General features: G+C 42.7%; 1 protein-coding gene across 7 annotated transcripts in view; it reads left to right on the forward strand.

The window, feature by feature from the left end:
* PCTP (phosphatidylcholine transfer protein) overlaps positions 1-20,628 on the forward strand; it is a 90,866-nt gene that overhangs the window by 11,596 nt on the left and 58,642 nt on the right. For 5 of the 7 annotated variants that reach the window (XR_009215234.1, XM_058445395.1, XM_058445396.1 and 2 more), the window contains exons 2-5: positions 3,636-3,753; positions 7,404-7,483; positions 10,023-10,194; positions 11,089-11,156. Coding sequence is in view for 6 of the 7 variants with exons in the window: in XM_058445395.1 (XP_058301378.1) it covers positions 3,636-3,753; positions 7,404-7,483; positions 10,023-10,194; positions 11,089-11,156 (438 nt within the window). In the remaining variant the exon portion in view is untranslated. Of the gene's footprint in view, positions 1-3,635; positions 3,754-7,403; positions 7,484-10,022; positions 10,195-11,088; positions 11,157-11,607; positions 11,706-12,332; positions 13,637-20,628 lie in introns of those variants that run through there. The other 2 variants (XM_032162810.2, XM_058445397.1) reach the window with 2 other exon arrangements.

Raw genomic sequence — 20,628 nt, forward strand, 5'->3', positions numbered from 1 at the left:
GAGTCTTTCTACTCTGTTTCTCATGTTGATTTCCTCTTGGTCATAGGATAGTTGCAGCAGTTCCAACCATCATGTCCACATTTAAAACAGGGAGAAGTCACATGGCTACCTCTCCCTGCAGAGGAGACCGGGGAAGTTATTGGCTGTTTACATTGCCACAGGGGTTCTCTTAATACGGAGAAGGAGTGTTAACTGCATCAAGTCTTAGGTTTCTTCTGGCAGTTGTATTCTGTACATGATACTGGCTAATTCTCTACTACCAACATAATTCTTTTACTATTTGAATTGTAGGAAACTAAATGTATTATAACTGGAGCATTAGAAAAGTATCCATTATATTTTAGTCTAGATAAGGAAATTGAACCACTGTTAGAGGTGGTTTTCTGGAGGAGCTTCAGGAAAAGCCAAGAATCTCTTGAGTAAACTTCTTTGGAGTCATTTATTCAAATGTTAGTAAGCTTGGAAAAATAAAGCCAGTATTGCAAATGATTTATATCTTTAATTTTAAAGAGATCTTATACATCAGATCTTATTATAGTAGCAATAAAAGCTTTGCCAAATAAGTTTTGCTTTTTCACATCAAATTGTTTGTATAAACAATGGTGCCCAGTGCTGGTGAGATGCTCCTTTGGAACTGATGAGAGTACACGCTTGGTGCACATGTTCTGCAAGGTTTGTAAAAAGTATAAAGAGCCTTAAACTGTTAATCTGCTTATCCTAAAATTTATCTCTAAGAAAGCATTTGTAGTAAAAAAAAAAATATAGAATTATGGACCAAGTATTCTACACAAACATGAATATTCTGGAAATTTTTTTCATAAAAATATTTGGAAACAAATATTTTTTGGAGAATAATTGAGTTAGGTATGGAGTCTTCATAACCTCAGTATAATATTTAGTTAAAAATAGGAATACAAACTATTTATACCATGTGATTCCCATTTGATAACGTACAGACATATTTATTTACTTAAAGGAAATAGGTCAAATATTATCAGTAGATATTTTTGGATTATGGGGTTACATGTCACTTTTTAAAAATTCTTTTTGTCATTTTTATAATCTTTTTAATTATAAAAGACTTTATTTTTTAAAATATGAAGTAAAAATGAGTGTGGTTGCTGAGATCCTTTTTAAAAAGAAATAATGGGTGAGAAAATGCTTTGATTCAAGAATGTGGACCAGGCTGTTCAGCACTTGGACATTGTATTGATGAAGTAGGAAAGGTGTTGCCGTGTTATTGAGCATTTGGTTCCTCTGGAGTTCTGGCATTGCTCAGTTCTGCCTCGAAGGGAATGTTTAAAGGAAGTTGTCACAATAGTTCATTCTTCTGTATTCACGCAAATCATGGTTGTTCTATTTTTCTGTTCCTCGAGAACTTTCTGTTTTCTTTTTCTGTGCCATATAACAGGATGGAAGTCACTATGGGTTGTAACTACATTCAGGAGAAGAAGGGAACCAGTGTAAGGGAACAGTGTGTTTTGATTTATGCAGATATCCAATGCTAACTTATTTAAAGGTTGAGGAGGTCATTATCTTAACACATAAGAATTCTTTTTGCTTAGAATGTGTAGGAAACAAGGCCTCAGTATTCTTGAAAAATTGCTATTTGTCTCCCTCCCAAAGCCTACTAATGAAAACAAGTGTGTATGAGTGTAAATGTGTGGGTATGTGTAAATCCTTACTAAGTTCTCTTGGTGTGTGAGGGGAGGGGGCGAGAGAGAAGATGTTTATCTTCCTGACATCTCTCATCAGACCCTGAGGTCTGCCCTTCTACTGGGGCATCCATGGCATGGCACATAAGGGGTTCAGATAGACTAGTTTGATATTTGCTGGTTGGAAGTTCTTGGTATAAAATCACATGCTTTTAGAGCTGGAAGATTCTTATGGATTCAATTTTAATTTTACGTTCATTTTTTGCCAGGTACTCTCACATACATCTGAGATTCCTAAACCGGGATGTATTTGTCCCTAGGTTATACCACCCAAGCCAGAAGACCCTTAAAGCTTCAGGATCTCTAGAAAGATTCAGCATGCTTATTCCTTGACTTCCCCTCAGTCCATGGCACAGTGTTTAAGGAGAGGGCTTCATTCATGCATGATTAACCAGTAACACGGCCTTAGCGTATGGACGCAAGAGTTCATCCAAAAGTTCATGTTTGTTCATTTGTTTCTTTGCCTTTGTGTTGAAATTAATCTAATAGCAATTGCTTTAATTTTAATAATAGAGCCTTTAGGCAAAGCTGAGGGTCAGAAATTGTAAGTCGTCACCATACAGAGAGTGGAATGTGTGATGGAGACAACTCTAGGCCAGGACCCTCATGGACAAGCATATGGCTTACCAAGAAAACAAGGGAACTGTCTTGTACTTTGGAATCTGGAAAGGCCTTTTTCCAAATAAAAAGAACTTACGTGATTTGAAGCAGATTTATTTGTTTTTCATTTTCAGTCTTTTATACAGAATCAAAAAGAAGCAGTTGTTGAAAAACTCTGTCTTGGAATTGATAAAACAATGTGTTGGGTTTTACTACGCCACATGGCTTTTTAAAATATAACCTCTCCCGAGAACTGTAGCTGCCTATGTGACGCCCTTACTTGGACGCTTAACAAACATCTTAAACTCAACTTGTTCAAAAGAGAACTCTTAATTACCCCAAAATCCCACCAATCACCTCTTCTCCAAGTTTTTTTCTATCTTAGAAGATGGTATTCCCATCTGCCCAACTTGGGTTATAAAAGTTATCCTTAATTCTTTGCTTTCCCTTTCCCCAGGATCTATCAGGAATTCCTTTTTACTTTACCTCCAAAATATATCCTGAAATCACTGACTCCTCGCCATCACTGTTGTTACTTCCCTGTTGAAATCACCATCATCTCTTATCTGAACTATTGCACTGGCTTTCTCACCCATTTCCTTGTTCTCTTATGATCTATTTTCTACCAAGCAGCAAGAATCATCTTTAAAAAATTAATTTGATTGGGTCATTCTTAAACTGAATTCTGAATCAGATCTGGTCATCCCTCTGTTTAAAGCCATCCATTAGTTTTCCATAGCAATGAGAATAAAATCTTTACCTCTTACCCCGGTTTACAAAGTCCTTGGGGTCCAGCCCTGACAACCTCTCTAACCTCAGCTCCTGCCACTCTCTCTTTTATCCAGAGTTCTCCAGACCCCAGGTTCTTTAAAGATGCCAGCCCATCCATCTGAGGACCTTCCTTCTACCAGGAACAGGCTTTTCCTATCTTTCTACGGCTGGCTTCTTCTAACATTTGGAACAAGATGCTCTGACAAATGTGAACTCTCGTAGAGGCCTTTTCTGATCACCTGATTACATAGATGTCCTCCCCATCCCCACCCTTGCAAGGCATCATTTATCACACAACTCTTCTTACCCTATTTAAATTACCTGGATGGCAGTTATAGCTCTCTCTAGCACTGCTGCCTACCTGAATTTAAGATCCCTGAGAGCAGGGCCTGCACCTGCTTTTTTACCATTGTGTCACCAAGACCACAGAGGAGGTCAGTGTTTGGTGTGGCATGAACCTCATCATCAGCTGCTTTTCATATGATGTGGAATCCAGCTTTCTCTCAACTTGGGAACCAATAGACATTTCTACCTGTTCTGTTTTTATAGAAGACTGGACTTTATGAGTATAAAGTCTTCGGTGTTCTGGAGGACTGCTCACCAACTCTACTGGCAGACGTCTATATGGACTCAGACTACAGAAAACAATGGGACGAGTACGTTAAAGGTGAGTGATGCTTGCTTTTTTTTTTTTTTTTTTTTTTTTTAGACATAGTTTCACTCTTGTAGCCCAGGGTGAAGTGCAAATGTACGATCTCGGCTCACCACAACCTCCACTTCCCAGGTTCAAGTGATTCTCCTGCCTCAGCCTCCCGAGTAGCTGGGACTACAGGCGCCTGCCACCACACCCTGCTAATTTTTGTATCTTTAGTAGAGACAGGGTTTCTCCATGTTGGTCAGGCTGGTCTTGAACTTCTGACCTCAGGTGATCTGCTTGCCTCGGCCTCCCAAAGTGCTGGGATTACAGGCGTGAGCCACTGCACTCGGTGCTTTTTTTTTTTTTTTTTTAATCATTAGAAAGTAGATCTATTCTGACCAGGTGCAGTGACTCACACCTGTAATCCCAGCACGCGGGGAGGCTGAGGTGGGCAGATCACTTGAGGCCAGGAGTTTGAGACCAGCCTGGCCAGCATGGTGAAATCCCGTCTCTACTAAAAATACAAAACTTAGCTGGGCATGGTGGTGCATGCCTATAGTCCCAGTTACTCAGGAGGCTGAGGCACTAAGAATTGCTTGAACCCAAGAGGCAGAGGTTGCAGTGAGCCAAGACTGTACTTCAGCAGGAGCAACAGAGGGAGACGCTGCCCCAAAAATAAATGTGTAATCTATTTTTATTTATTCTTGCCAGTAGAAAAAAATAAAATTAACTTATACTACATAGTACTTCCTATTAAATTTTGGCCCAAAAGCATTTTAAATGTGGGACTGAAATGCACTTTTGCTATTGCTAGGACTTGCTCCTTACCTAGTCTTAGATCCTCTCCACAATTTGCTCTTGGGGCTCCTTTGCTGCCACTTTTAAGTTGTGTGATCCTCCCGTGTATCTAGGTTGTCGTGAAAGGGGAGGAGGTGCGGTCCAAGTTTTGGTTTGAGAGTTGAATCAAAATTTTCCAAACAGAGAAGAATAGATGTATGTGAGGAGGTGAGAGAGGGACAGGATGACTGGTTAAGAGCGTTCTAGGCTCAGGGATCAGCATTAGTAAGGTCAGGAAAGCATGAAGCAATATGTTCAATAGCCACCAGCAGTTTGGTGTTGTTGGGTTGGTTGGAGTAAGAGAACCTACCTAGGCCTTCGACTACTGTTAGTACTAGTTCTACTACTACTATTGTTAGTACTGCTAGTACTAGTAGAACTAGCTAATAGAACTAGTACTAGTAGTAGTCGAAGAGCTAGGGTAGGTTCTTCTACTGCTAGGCGAACTAGCACAGCTGTTGGGTCCAGATCCTCCAGGGCCTAGCATGGCGACCAGGCTATCAGTCTTAGATTTCTCCCTGTTAAGTGATGTTTTTCCCTGTTAAGTGATGTGTTATGAAAGACATCACATAGGGACTTCTCCTGCCACTTAGAGCTGGTGTAGCCTCTGCCAACCCAGTCATAGTGGAATGGAACTATGAAACTAGCCAAAGGCACATAAAGCCTTTAGTCAAGACTCTTGGTTGCAAGTAACAGAAAGCCGACTAAAGACAGTGTAAGAAGAGAAACAGGAGTTTCTTAGTTCATGGCATTGAAAAAAGTCCAGGGGTTTCTAACTTTGAGGACAGCTGCAACAGGGAACTTAAATAATTTCATGAGAATTGTTTCTTTCTCCATCTCTAGACTCGGTTTTCTTCTGTGTTGACCTAATTCCTAGGCAGATTCTTATGTCATGGCCAAGATGTCCGCCAGAAGATCCAGGTTTATATTCTAACCATACGAATAACCCCAGAGGAAAGAGATTTCTACTTTTCTAGGGATGGCAGCCAGATGCCAGGATTGGCTCTTGTCAGCTCAGCTTGGAGTTTGTGCTTATTTTCTGTGGACATTCATCACGGTTTTGGGCAACTTAGTGTTCTCAAATACCCTTCCTATTTAGGGGGCAGTGGGATGCTTCCCTATCCAAGGGAACAGCCAGACACTGTCTGTCCAGGCCTCCCTTGCAGCCAAGATACAGTCATGTGACATAGACTCTGCCAGTAAGACCCACTTGTGGCTTCAATCTGGAAAAGAGCCATGCGAGGAAGCAGGCAGCATGGAAGATCCATTTTTCAGTGGCCAGTGACGGATCTGACTTTAGGGAAAACAACTGCTGAGCCTCTGATGTTTGCTCCCCGACATCTACAGCTTTCACTCCGGGTTCTCTGATCCAGTGGAAGCAGCAGTTAGGCTTTGCTGGAACAATCTTGAGGTTGGAAATCTGACTCTGGTCCATCTGAGAGCTTTACTAAATCACTTTTTGCTCTCAACTTGCTAGAGTGACTAACTACGACTCTGGACAGATCTGCCATCCCTGAATTAGTCACCATGGCCGTGGCTTGCTCATTTTCCCAGCCCTGAAATTACTGCAGAGTCAGTCTTGCTGAAACCCTGCAGCTGAGAAGTAGGGGAAGGGTGATTTCCTGAAGGAAAATTGAGACGCTCAAGGGGGATCAGTGCTGAGCATGTAAAAGCAACAGATGTCCACTTCTCCCTTTCCTTTAAGGACTGTCATCAGCCTCCTGTGACCCTAATGGGCTGGCACGCTCCTTAATCTACAGTGTGCTTCTAATAGATTTTCGTTCAAAAGCTAAATTATCCCTCCTTAGCATCTCCTCCAGGGACTTTGGGCTCCTTCTCTAACTGGAGGTAGAAAGAAGTTTACTGCACAGCACAGTCTGGGGACAGAGGGTGTGCATGCCATTAAATTTTTTTTGCTATCTCCCTCCAAGAGTTGGCTGCTGTTTGCACACAATAGTAAGATGGAAGGATTATTAGGGAAATTTGGTCACCCTAGCTGTGGCATAGTGCGAAGAAACATGGGAGAGAAGAAAGAAACTTGGGGTAAGCCACAGTTCTGCTGATCTCTAACTGTTTAAGAAGGACGTTGCTCATCTGGAACCTTCATTTCCGACCTATGAATGTGCTAGACTGAGTGACTCAGTTCCAGGTTAGCTGTAATGGATCAGGGAATCCTAAAGGGGAATGAAAGGGCTCAGAAGCAAAACTATTGGTACTCTAGTGACATCTGGTGGTTATCCTGAATTAAACTTCTGACTATTTTTTTGATGTCTGATTTTGTTTCATTGCATTCTGTCAAGAATATTGATTATGCTTCTTTTATTTGCACTGTGTTTTTCTATCCACTAGACTCTGTCCCGGGGCAATAAGCTTTCAGTGGAAATTAATAGGTTTGACTTTTTTCTAGAATTTTATACCTTATGAGTTAGTGGTTTACCATAACCTAAGAGGTCATCTTTTTTTTTTTTTTTTTCTTGAGACGTGGTGTCATTGTGTCACCCAGGCTGTAGTGCAGTGGTGCAATCATGGCTTGGCTCCCTGCAGCCTTGACCTGCTAGGCTTGGATGATCCTCCTACCTCAGCCTCCAATGTAGCTGGGACTACAGACATGCATCACCATGCCTGGCTGATTTTTTTGCTTTTTTTTTTTTATAGAGATGGGGTTTCACCATATTGCCCAGGCTGGTCTTGAACTCCTGGACTTGAGCAATCCACTCGCCTTGGCCTCGAAAAGTGCTGGGGTTATAGGCATGAGCCACCGTGCTTGGCCTAAGAGGTCATACCCTTATTAGTTGTAGCTAAAAAGGCTTCCAGATGCATTCACTTCTTTTGCTTTCCTTTAGAACTCTATGAACAAGAATGCAACGGAGAGACTGTAGTCTACTGGGAAGTGAAGTACCCTTTTCCCATGTCCAACAGAGACGTATCCTTTCCACAAGGTACTCATTCCCTGGCCCTCTAAGTGTTTTGTGTTCCTCAGCTGCGGTCTATTGCAGAGAGGTAGAGCTGGTTTCTCAGCAGGCACAGATAACATTGTCTCTGATACTTGCAGCAGCATTTGCTAAAGATGTTGCTTCTTGTGTGGTGTTTGGAGAGCTCAGAGTGTGATTTCTGGGCCCGAGCACATGGAGTGTCTGTAATTATGGTCACTGGAGAGCAGCTCTTACTTTCCTAAGAAGTTTCCTAGGCCTTGAAATTGTCAGGCCACAGAATTGGGGACCTGGAAGGAACTTTTTATAAAAAGTGCTTGTTACAGCTCCCTCAGTCTACAGAGGGAAAAAGGGTTCCCAGGGAGGTGATATGACAGAGGCACATAGGTGGTTAGTGGCAGAGTGGGTGCTGGAACTCAGGCCTCTGCATTTCCAGCTCTCTCCACCTCCCCCATCTCAGTAGACCCCACAGCAATCCCTCTTTGATTGTTGGCTCCGGACCCTGACTGTAAGCTTCTTCCCCTCAATGTCCTTCTTTATGAAATGAAGCAGTTGAATGAAATGTAGGGAGGCTTGGCTGGCACTGTAAGGTTTTCAGAAGGCCCCTTAGGACTAAGCTGGGGGGCTAGGATGGAATTTTGGGGGTGGGTAGGATGCAGGTAGGATGACTCCTAGGTAAGATTTGTACTCCTTCACCATCCTCTTCAATCCCAGCAGCGGAGTGTTTTATAGGTTCAAGTTCCGTATAAGAGCCTTTTAGCAAAGGGTCTCATGGAGTCCAAAAAAAGTTTGGAAGCCACTGAATTAGATGAACTGCCAACACTTCAAAAGTGTTCTGCCAAATTTTAATCACTGTATCAAGGTAATTCTTCCTCCGTGGAGTATCAGATGATATCTATCACACGAGCTGAGAAAGTTGGGGGAGTGAGTGGAACAATATTTGCTAAAAAGAAAAAGTAAAAGGTGTAGGAGAAAGGAACCCAGTGACAAATCAACATCTCTTTCCTGAAACATTTAAGAACTTTACTCATTAGTATATAAGAGCATGGAGCAATAGACTGTCCAATGTGAGGGTGGGGCAACAGAGGGCGCTGTCAAGACACTGAGGTGGGGCTGAACGCGGTGGCTCACGCCTGTAATCCCAACACTTTGGGAGTCCAAAGTGGGCAGATCATTTGATGTCAGAGTTCGAGATCAGCCTGGCCAACATGGAGAAACCCTGTCTCTATTAAAAATACAAAAATATTTAGCTGGGTGTGGTGGGCGCCTGCAGTCCCAGCTACTCCAGAGGCTGAGGTGGGAGGATCACTTGAACCCGGGAGGTGGAGGTTGCAGTGAGCCGAGATCGTGACACTCTACTCCAGTCTGGGTGAGACTCTGTCTCAAAAAAAAAAAAAAAAAAAAAGACACTGAGGTGGGTGGGGGCTGAGACGGCTGCTGTGTTATAGTAAGTCTAATTGTGTTGTGCATAGTGACTTTTTTATTATTTTAGGTTTTTGATTCCTTTGAGTGTGAAACCCAAAATTCTGTTGTGTGAAAGTGTAACTAACAAACTAAATATCTGAGCTCCATCCAGCTATGAAATTCTAAGTAGGCTTTGGAGCCAGATCTGGGATAACAATTCAGGTTTCATCACTTCAGTTGGGATGTGGGATTTTTGGCAAGGTTCTTTTCCTCTCTGAGCCTCACTTTTGTCATCTGTAGTGTGGGGATACTCATACCAAACTCACAGAGTCTTTGTAAGGATCGAAATTTAAGCTGTATGTCAAGTGCATGATGTTACATGATAAGGGCTCGATAAGTAGTGATTCCTGTTGTTTCGTAGACTTTCATTATCCTCCCTAGAATAGTGCCATAAACTTAAGGGTTCTTCTATCAAGGCTGATGGACATGAAATGGTTTTGTTATTCTTGGTGAACTAGTGTTAGCCTAGAGAGGACATCTGCCTACGAAATATTCGTGTAGTCCCATGTCTTCCTATGGTCATCAGTTGTAACATTGCTTGACCATTTACTATGCATAGAGGTCAGTAATTAGAGCATTGGGCGAGGCCAGAACAAAGAGGAATGACACCATTGTCTGTCAAGAGCTTAGTCTGCCCAGGTCTTTCTCTAACGCCCCCACCAAGCCTGTCTGGAAGGCAGTGTTACTCCCTTTCCTACACAGGGAATCTGAGTCTCAGCAAGGCTGAGTAGCTTACCTAGGACCACACAGCTGTTTAGTGACTATTCCTCTGTCATCTCCTAGTGCCTTCTTGGAGAAAGGAAAAGTGGTTTCCTCACATCATTGAAAGCATGAAGGGATCACTCACAGGTAAGTAATACATGCTCTTTGGTGAGAACACTAGGTGGTGTGAGGCACAGTCTTGCAGTGCAGGTAGGGAGACAGGGCAGGTGAGTGAACTAGTGGTAGAAAGGAGCAAATGCCAAGTGGAAGGCACAGAATCGCCTCCCTTTGCTTCCAGCTTGTGGCGCTTTCCTTCTGTCTGTCTGCAATGCTGGTGTCGGTGTCTTGCCTTGACTGGCCATGCAGTATGTCTACCTTCGGCAGCGGCGAGACCTGGACATGGAAGGGCGGAAGATCCACGTGGTCCTGGCCCGGAGCACCTCCATGCCTCAGCTTGGCGAGAGGTCTGGGGTGGTCCGGGTGAAGCAATACAAGCAGAGCCTGGCGATCGAGAGTGACGGCAAGAAGGGGAGCAAAGGTAAAACCCATGGTGCCTGTCAGCGCACCCAGCCAGGGGCCCCCCACGGGAGGGCCAGGCTGATTGGGGGGCATGTTGAGTACATGAAGCATATCCCTGAAGGCCAGAGGACAGGCACAGGTGCAGAGCAGACCAGGATCAGCACCTAGAGAGAGCCTCATTCCACCCCAGCAAACTTGAGTAGAGTATGAGGTTGATGTTTAACTCTGACCCAGTCTATTTTCTCCAGACTCATGGATTGTCCAGATGAAACCAGATCATTATAAGTAAGCCAGAGAGTTTAGAAATTCACTTCCAGCTGGTCCTGTGGATACATACGCTGGGCCTAAGGGTAGGCAAGAAAGCTGGCAGGTTTGTCTTGGAGGTCTCAGCTCTGGCTCAGAACAAACTCAGAGACTCAAGACCTGCCCAGCTTCAGTTCCAGCCCCCAGGGAGGAAAGCTGCAGACAGAGAGTGGGGCGCGAGGCCACCTGCTCTACCAGAATGAGTGTACCCTTGCGTCCTAGGCAAAAATCTGAACTATAGTTAGATGGTCACCTTGAATATGTCACCTAATTTTTATTAGTATCTGTTTCATCATTTATAAAATGGGATTAATTTTACTATCTCCTTAGGATTGCTAGAATAATTGAATGAGAGGCTATATTCAGGTGTCCAGCACTTGCCAGGTATTTAATAAATAGCAGCAAAATGTGTCTGTGGCTTTTTTCAAAAGTGCCTATATTTAAGTATGCCGTAAGGGAAGTCAGTGGAGAGAAGTCCATCTGAATTATATGCTACCTCCCTCTGCCGTTTCTGAGCTTGAATATGAAGATATAAAGTTTGCACAGTTTTGTTGCTATATTTTTCTGGTATTTTTCCTTTTTCTGAATTGTCCTTTCTTTCCCTCTCTAGTTTTCATGTATTACTTCGATAACCCGGGTGGCCAAATTCCGTCCTGGCTCATTAACTGGGCCGCCAAGGTGAGATCCCAGGAGGAGGGGCAGCAGGGAGGGATGGGGGAGTGTGTTTGACAAATGTTGACTTAGCCCGCGGGGCTGTCAGGCTGAAGAGACACATTGTCTCAGGCGTAATGAGGCTCTTTTATGAAGAGTTTGGTTGAGTGACTCTGGTTAGGGCTGGGGTTGCCAACATCCAAGACGGAGGCTGGGACAAAAGACAAAGAATTATCAGCTTGGAATGCCAGCCTCTCCCTGCTTGTGCCCCAAGACCCCACCAGAATCAGTCTCTGGAACCTCTGGACAATAGTCTGCTCCTAGTAGGAACAATAGTGCCTTTGGACCCTACGTTCCTCTGCTTACTGGGGAATAAGACAGACTGACCTGGCTTGGAGACAACCAGATATGTCCAAGCCTGAGGGAAGCTTCCACTTTTGTTGTTGTTGCCTTTTTTTATCTTCTTTTTTTCTGTAAGGGAGGGAACTGCAGTGGTAATTTGTATCACTAGAGACCGCCCAGGAGCCTGGCATTATGGGCACCATCAGCCTGCTTTGCACAAGATCTACTACTAGAGAGCTCAGCAGATTCCTTGGAAGAGTGAAAGAGCACATCAGCTTTGGAGTCAAACAGATGCAATTTCGAATCCTGGCTCTGCTACTGGCTGTCTTGTTTTATTTAAGGAAGCCATGCATTTCTTCCTTTTTAAAAATGAAGATAGATGTCTTCTACTGCATAGAAGGGGAGTAAATAAGACAATATTTAGGAAAAGTCTTGCCCAGTGCTCAACGTTAACTAAATAATAATATATCCTGCTCCTTGATCCCCAATCCTTAGCATTTTCTAATTCAGTAAAGCAAGTCCTTTCATTTCTTTGGAAGAATGCAACAATCCAGCCCAAGCGCATTTCTTGTGTTTTCTTTTTTCAAGAAACACTGTTTCAGAAACATCTTTGCTTTTTCCTAGAAAAAGCTAACATACAAGGCCTTTTTGCAACAGAAGTTCCTGTTGACTAGTCTTACTTTTGTCCTGAGTCCTACTTTTTGTCATCATCTGCAACAACATTCTGTTGAAATCCAGTTAGGGGAGCCTATTCATTTTTGTTAGTCCTAAAGCTGACATTGTTTACCTTCTGCCACATCCCAAAGAATCAAGAGTGACCACTGTGAAGACACAGAAATGACAGTCTCATTTCCTTTGCAGAATGGAGTTCCTAACTTCTTGAAAGACATGGCAAGAGCCTGTCAGAACTACCTCAAGAAAACCTAAGAAAGAGAATTGGGAACATTGCATCCATGGGATGGTGTCCCTGGAAGTGCAACCACCCAACGTCTCTGGAAATGCCACCACCCACCGCTGCTCAGCCTTCCCCTGCTGCTTCTGTCTTCAGAGGCCTACACACTCTACCACATCCTTTCTAAGCATGTTCGCCTGACATCCAGCTCACTCGCCTGCTTCCTTTCTCACTGCCCCCATCCTGGGCTGGGCTGCCTTCTTCTACAATTCAGTATGGGGCAGCCTAGGGAAACCTTTGCTTGCTCGCTATTAGGAGGGGAAGTCTTCAGTAGGGAGCACGATCATTCCGTCCTGCAATTTTATGGGGACGGGTGGGCGGAAGGACACAACAACATTGAAGAATGACTGTTTGGGCAGGCTGGCTCTTTCGCAGCTTGTGATTTCTTCCAACTTGGGAGGGGCTGCTGGAAGCGGCATTCAGTTCAGAGCTGACTTTCAGTGCACCCAAACTGGACGACATGTGCCAATGGCCATTTGCCTTATGCTTTGTGGAGCTGATTAGGCTGGGATTTGAGGTGATAATCCAGTAAGTCTTTCCTCATTCCTACTTGGAGAGGAGCAGTAGCTGTTATGATGCCAGACCATTTGGAGAAGTATCACAGGCCTGACCGGACACATAATATGACAACCACATTTTTCCTCATCATCCATGTCTGTTTTTTTCTCTTTTCCATATGTCACTGGGGAAGGGCTGCCTGTACCTCTCAAGCTTTGCATTTTACTGGAAACTGAGGCATCAAGATGGCTGTGGCAGCTAGCAAAAGCAAAGATGCTTTGTGCATAGCCTTGAGAAAAAGTATCTTTCTATGCAATAAGATGAATTTTCTTCCCAGAATATTTCGAAATGTAGAAGGGATAACAGTTCACAGCCAGGTAAAATTTAACTGGTGGCTTAATGACTCTGCACCTTTTTCTCAGGAATTCTGCCTAAGTTGTTTGCCTTTTCTACCACCAAAAAGACTTTTAGTTTTCTATGGTTTCTCCTGAATTTTGGTAGGGTAAGGTACTTCTATGTCAAAGGCACAGCCTGGATGATCTCAGGGAAAAATTTTAATCACTGTGTATAATGATACTGAACCTTGATTAATAACAGAAATTCAGGATGTAAAGCCATAGAATGGGATTTATTGACGTGGGATACCTCAGACTGTTTGTTTTCTTTCTGGGAAGAAAAGTATGTTCTATAATGAATAAATATAGGGTGGTTTTTACTTGTCCTGTGTACCACTTCCTTCCTCCCTTCTTCCTCTTGTGAGAATGCATCAGTCAGATCTCCTTTATTTGCAAGTGGTATTCAGCCTAATTTGTAGACTTGAACATAAAACATAATTTTGGGCATACTTATATGCAAGATCAGGTGTAGGTAGCTTCAGGTAGGGACCAACACAGGTGCTCAAACCGAGATTAGAATTCAGATCGTTCAGTAGCGGTCTGAATTTGCTGGTGGCATTGTCGCTAACAGCAATAGGTAGGGTTGCATCTTCCTCGGCTCATGCCAAGCAAAACAAAGAAGACGATGTTTCTTTCTAGCAGGACCTGCACTATTCCATAACTTAGAGCCCCTCTAAAAAACATGCTTATCTATGCCCTGCGCATTATGGTCATCCGGATAGAATTATATAAGTAAGTGAACGCCTCATAAAATTATCATTAAAATATCATTATCAGTAATGTAGCTGAAATCTATTCTAGATAAACTAAATCTGAATGCCTCCTGTTAATAGAAGTCAAGTTGAAATCTTATGAATAGATTCTCTGAAATGAAAGCACTGAGATTATAGTCACTGAAAGAGAATTGGCATGGAATGGTGTCATGTAAACCATTTCTTTAACATTAAACAATTTGCTAAGAACTCTAAAAATACTAAGAATGCTGAGTTTCTAGGTAAGGTACTTATTTTAAAAGGTCACAGTGTTTGCTGTAATGAATGGAGTTATGACATTTTAGCATTTTTACTTGCTAATTTGGAGTAGTGGACAGTCCTCACGAGCTGAGGTTATATAGGAAACTGAAAATTCTGGAGCTATAGTAAGTGCCAAGGGCAAAAAAAAAAATAGGAGAACTGATGGTTTAGGCCTTTACTTAGAGGGGCTTGCACCTGAGTTCTCAGGGTATGTTTTTCTGCAGCAGCTGGATGTATCACTTGGAATTTGTAAGTTATATTGTCATTCCTCTAGTACTATGTTTTACTTATTTTTCCCATATCTGTCTTTCCAAGTAGACGATAAGCATTTATGGATAGAAGCAGTTATATCACTTTGATTACTGGTCCTTGGGGTAGTATATAGTAGGCACTCGAATGGTGACTAAATGAGTGAATGAATGATTTAGAGAAGATTGACCAAATGGCATGAACCTGGAAGACTAAATCCATTCAGCTATAGAGGCTCAATCCCCATGGATTCAAGCCAAATTATTCCCCAAGTCGGCGTTTTGTGGGGTGCGGGGTGGAGGGGGGCAGTTTCTAGATTTCCCAGGTTCCCATTGGTCCTTCCTTGAAGTATCAAGTTCCTCTCTCTGTTACGGGGTGGCTTTGCTGGTGTGGCTATGGGTTATATTTTAATGTTACAGAAATGGCACAGTTTGAATTGAGTCTGGTGATTAGTCAGGATTCCAGCTGAAATTTAATGGCAAAAGTAGCACTACTGTTTGTGCTAAATTTTTTCCACAGGCAAATTATTCACACTGCATAACAATTCAAAGTTAATGACCACCTTGGAACCGAGGAGTTCCAGCAGAGGGTCACTTCCCTTGAAAATGTTCCTATTTCACAGCAAGAGTCCTGGCCTGACTCCCTGGCTGAGATTCCTCACCCAGAATCCCCATCTCTAATGCTTGCCCTTCCAACCTCCCACTTCCTAGCTGGACTTGCAAGAGATGAGGCAGGAAGAGCCCCATTCAGTTCTCACATTTCTAGTAGCACCACCCAGTCAGCTCAGAGAATTATCTTTAAATGCATCGAGACATGTAGTTCTTTAATAGATATTTCTCAAGAGGCTGGAGTCCATCGGCATTGGGATAGGCATGGCGTTTGCGGGATGAATGAGAAAGATACGGTGCCTGCCCCTAAGGTGCTTATGGTCTAATGAAAACTCAGTGAACAAGCTGCTGAAGGATGATAAGTGCTCAGAAAAGGAAAATAAAAGGTGCTGTTAAAAAAAAAAGGGCAGTAACCAAGTTTGAGGAGCACAGGAGAATGTGTTGGAATTGTGGCTGGATGAAGGTTGCAGAAGAAAGCTGTTCATGACAGAAGAACCATTTGCACAAAACCTCTAAGGAGGAAGGACTCAGCAGGAGAGTCAGTCACATCTGAAGAATGACAGAAGGCCAGTCTGGCTGAAGCACTGACATGAAGGAGAGGCATCTTGTATGTGGCTGGAGAAGTAGACAGGCCATGGGGGGTCCTGAGAGCAACGGCAAGGATTTGGGACTTTATCCCAAGAGTCCCAATAAGCTTTGAAAGATTTTAGATTGACGAGTGACCTAAAAATATGTATTATTCTTAACACCACTCATTTTTCTCCATGATTCCCCAGCATCTCTGACAGCCTCTCCGGTAGCATTGTGTGGGGCTACTCAAGGTGCTTTAAGCCTATTACTTTGAATCCTCTCCATTGTCAGGCAGCATGCAGAGTAGCCCATACTTAAATCAAGTTTCCAAAGTGCAACATCAGTTTCTGAAGTTTAACTGAAAAACAAAAGGCTGGAGGGATGGGACCACCCATGCACATCCCCTCTGTCTCTCTTGGCCCATGTTGGGGTGCAGCATACCCTCTCACACATCTGCATCATGCAGCCCATCAGAGCAGAGCCATTTAAGGGGCCAGAAGTGGGAAAGAAAAAAAGAAAGGCAAAAAAATGTAAGCAGATCCACTTTCCCTAAGTTCCTTTTTTTATATTCATCCTTAACTGCAAGGAAGAACTTTTTGTTTTTTTTTTTTTGCTTGAGAAGACAGAAGCATAACATATTGTTTGTTTAGGTTGCAGAGTTTAGAACCAACAAAATGGGAGGACTTCAGAAAAATCATTTACATTGCTCATCTATTTATATATGTGTACGTCTATGTGTGTCTCTTTGGATACACATAGTAGATGCTGCATTTCATAGGATATAATAACGGAACAACAATTAAACAGTACACTACGTAAGTGACTTTCTGAGTTTCTTGTGTGATAGGCCAGGCCCACTGCCAGGCAGTGGAGTACATAAAGGTGGGATGCAGTGACTTTAGAATTAGTAGACAACAGATCCTGCAGGACAATGAGCAGTTTGCTACAAGCTCTTAAAGTATTACATTTTTCTTCCATCTGTTGGTGGTCACATCCTTTCTGATTATTATAAACACTTGTGCACACGTTCCATGTCCTCTGCAGACTGCTGTAATTCCTGAATGGAAGAATCCGCCCCACATTCATGTAGTCCACTGCTTAGCAATGGACCTGGCATGACATGTAGAAAACTTGGAGTCACTCATGTAGCACACTGCTTAGTTGTTGTGTTATTGTATCTTATGATTCCAAAGTCAGTGCATTTTAGCGGAGTGCACAGCCACCCAGCCACCCCTGCAGTAAAGTGTGGCCATGGTATTTAATTCTGGCCAATATCATATGAGCATAAATAATATGTGCCATTTCCAGCTCAGGATCTTCAAAGGAAAAGGTATGAACTCAGCTTGTTCTTACCCCCTTCACCATGTCTGGGAAATGATGAGAACTGGAACAAATGCCTTCGAATCAAGGATGAAAGCTAAGATTAAGGATGACAAAATAACCCTGCCTCCCTTGGACTGTTACAAGAAAGAGAAATAGACTTCTTTCTTATTTAAGCCACAGCATGTAAAAAAAAAATAGCAGCTTTGCCTATACCAACTCATGAATAGGTCAAAAAGAGTGTCCTTTTGGACCAGGAGATCAGGAACCAGCTCAAATCCTCCTCATCTATAGACTTTGGATCTCCTGGCCTGTGCCAAACAATAAGCGATCAGCAAATCTCTGACTTGTTCCAGTTTCATTTAATGTGGTCAATAAACGTTGGCTGTTATTAGCTGTTACTCCCAGTTGTACATCTCTATCTGCCTCCCGTTGTCCTGCCCCATGCTTTGCCTCAGGCTACTCTTTTTGTTTGTGGAGGAAATCTTCCCCAAGTTTTGTGAAATTTCTGTCAAAATTGAAGCCTTACTATAAATCTATTCCCTCTAAGATATTCCTTGGATTTAGAAAAAACTTAATCTATGATGGTGCTGAATAAATGAAATCCAGCATCTTCAGATTGGAGCTACTTCTATTAATCACCTTTGATAGACACTGTATTAGTCCAGGTTCTCCAGAGAAACAAAACCATCAGGATATACCTTGTCATGCACCACATCATGATGTTTCGGTCAACAACAGACTGCATTCCAGTTCATACCACTAACTAAAAACAAATAAACAAAATAAACTAAAAACCCCAACGATATGTATGGCAGTGGTGCCATAAGATTATAATCCTATATTTTTAATGCACCTTTTTTAGCTACACGAATACATATCATTTTGTACTGAATACTGTAGGCAATTAAAACATGTTGTACAGGTTTGTAGCCTAGGAAAACAGGTTACACCATATAGCCTATTTGTGTAGTAGGCTATACCATCTAGGTTTGTGTAAGTATACACTACGATGTTTGCACAATGACCAATCACCTGACACATTTCTCAGAATGTATTCTGTTGTTAAACAGCACCTGATTGTGTGTGCGTGTGTGTGTGTGTGTGTGTGCGTGCGTATGTGTGGAATTATGGAATTGGCTCATGCAATTATGGAGGCCAAGAAGTCCTAAAATCTTCAGTTGGCAAGCTGGAGACCCAGGAGACCTCATGACGTAGTTCCCGTCCAAAAGCTGGCAAGTTGAAAAGTCAAATAAATGATATTTCAGTTCAAGTCTGAAGGCCAGAAACACCAGTATCTCAGCTCAAAGCAGTCAGGCAGGAGGCATTCCCCCTTCCTCAGAAGAGGGTCAGCCTTTTTGTTCGATTCAGGCTTTCAACTGATTGGATGGGAACCTCCTATATTGGGGAGAGCCATCAGCTGCTCAATTCAAACATTAATCTTATCCTCAAACACCCCTACAGTCACACTCAAAATAATGTTTTACCAAATATCTGGACAGCCCATAGCCTAGTCAAGTTGACACATAAAATTAAACATTATACTTGGTTAGAGCCCAGTGTTCTAAGATAAGGAAAAAGATTTAACATTTTGAAGCTCTTATTGTGTGTGAGGCAATAGATTGGATGCCTTTACTTACAGCTTAGTCTTTGGTGAGATAGGAAATACTATCTCCAACTTACTGATGATGAATATAGGCTCAGAGAGGCTAAATAATATGCTTAAGGTAACTCGGCTAGTTAGGTGGTAGACTGGGAACTCAAAGCTAGGCTTCTTTGATCCTAGATCCCATGCTTCCGCATTCCCCCTCACATTCCAACCTTTTTAATCTTCCCTCTGTTCCATCAATGTGCCAAGCTTGTTTTTGCATCAGTCATTGTACCAGTTGTCCTCTCTGCCCAGAGTGCCCTGCTCCCTGATCCACACAAGCCTGAAATCTTTAAATCATGCAAGTCATTGTTTAAATGTCACCTTCTCTGAGAGGTTTTGCAGTAGAAGTCAATCCCTATTTCATTACCTTGTCTGCATAGCATGTAATACTTTCTATTAAATGTATTTATTTTCTGTCCATTTATTTCAGCTCCAAAAGGGTACATAACTTTGTCTTATTCCCAAATTATATACTCAATACACAGAACACAAAAATATTCTAAACTATCTGCCGAAGGAATAAATGAATCAATGGTGGGGCAACAAGCTCAGAGTCCCATGATCTCAATTTGACTAATAATGCCTGAAAGACAGGTCCAAAAAAAATGTATTCTTAATCTTGTGTTCCACCTAATTTTTACCAAAGAGAGAACATTGAGGACAAATTAGTTTTTAGTTGTTTTTTTTTTTAAAGCTAGAATTGCTTTGTTTTCCAGGGTTTTGCTCTTTATTAATTTTTTTGACTTTTCATTCTAATTTAACACCTTTGGAGAGCTCATACTAGCCCCGTAGAAGTCTACTCACTAGAGTGATATTACTGATGTAGCTAGGGGAAGGGAGAGAGGCTGGAGGCAAAACAGAGCTAGAAGAGAAGATCTTTTCATTTGCAGGCCAGAATCCTGAAAGAAGAAAACCTGTATCCCCCATGGACAGATATGGGGAAGGGGCTGTGGGTGGAAGGACAGCCCGTCGAATTCATTTGCTCTTATCTATCTTATCCAACTCCTCTCTAGTGGTTCATAAACTGAGAAAAAGTCAATGGAAACCAATCAGGACAAAAACAGCACTTAGAACTCCATGCAGGGCATACGGCAACATTTGTTTTATGTCAAACAGCTTATGAGGGGCTGGATCTGCTTTTAAGTGGTCATGGATTCTGCTTACCAGTGAATGTGGTGTTTCATTTTCCAAGGGAGATTGAATGATATTCTTCATGAGGAGCCTATATTTTAGGCCTGGTATTGAATAATTACTGGACTGCTGAAAGCTTCCAAGTAGGAGTTCGCCCTTCACTACACGGTTTGGCTGATGTTCCCATTTCGGCTACTTTAAGCTGTTGTAAACAGCATTCGTTTTCCATTACAAGCTAGGAAATGTGACTTCAGCGACGGTGCCGAGTCCCTGGAGAGCGCCTGCCAGGGAGGCCGTTTCCTCACCTCTCATTTTAGTTTGTAACTTGATGGCGAGGTTGAGTAATCGCTGAAACTCCATGTCTTCCCATCCTATTCTGTTCCACTAACTTATAAAACAGCCAGTGACCCGCTTGAGGACTAGCGGATCAACCAGATGTTTCCTGAGCAAAGACAGCATGCGTTTCCCCTTGCACATCATCTTGTGAGAGGGGAGGGCTGGCGGGCCACTCACCCCGTCTGACATCATTGGGCGAGGTGGCCTGGGGGAGAATTTCAAAGCAGAGCAGCTTGGCCAGGGAAGAGCTCAGCTGGCAGCTGTGAGCTGGGATTAACTGACCCAGATAACTAGGGAGAAGGAATTGGCAATCTAAGTGTTTGTTCTCCAGCAGGAAGTAGACGGCCTCCTTTCCACTCCCTAAATATCTGTGGCTGTAGAAGACCTTCCCCTAATGGCTCCACATACACCATCAGGATTGCGTCCACCGTATT

This window comes from Hylobates moloch, unplaced genomic scaffold (assembly GCF_009828535.3).
Source record: "Hylobates moloch isolate HMO894 unplaced genomic scaffold, HMol_V3 SCAFFOLD_10, whole genome shotgun sequence".
Classification (NCBI taxonomy): domain Eukaryota; kingdom Metazoa; phylum Chordata; class Mammalia; order Primates; family Hylobatidae; genus Hylobates; species Hylobates moloch.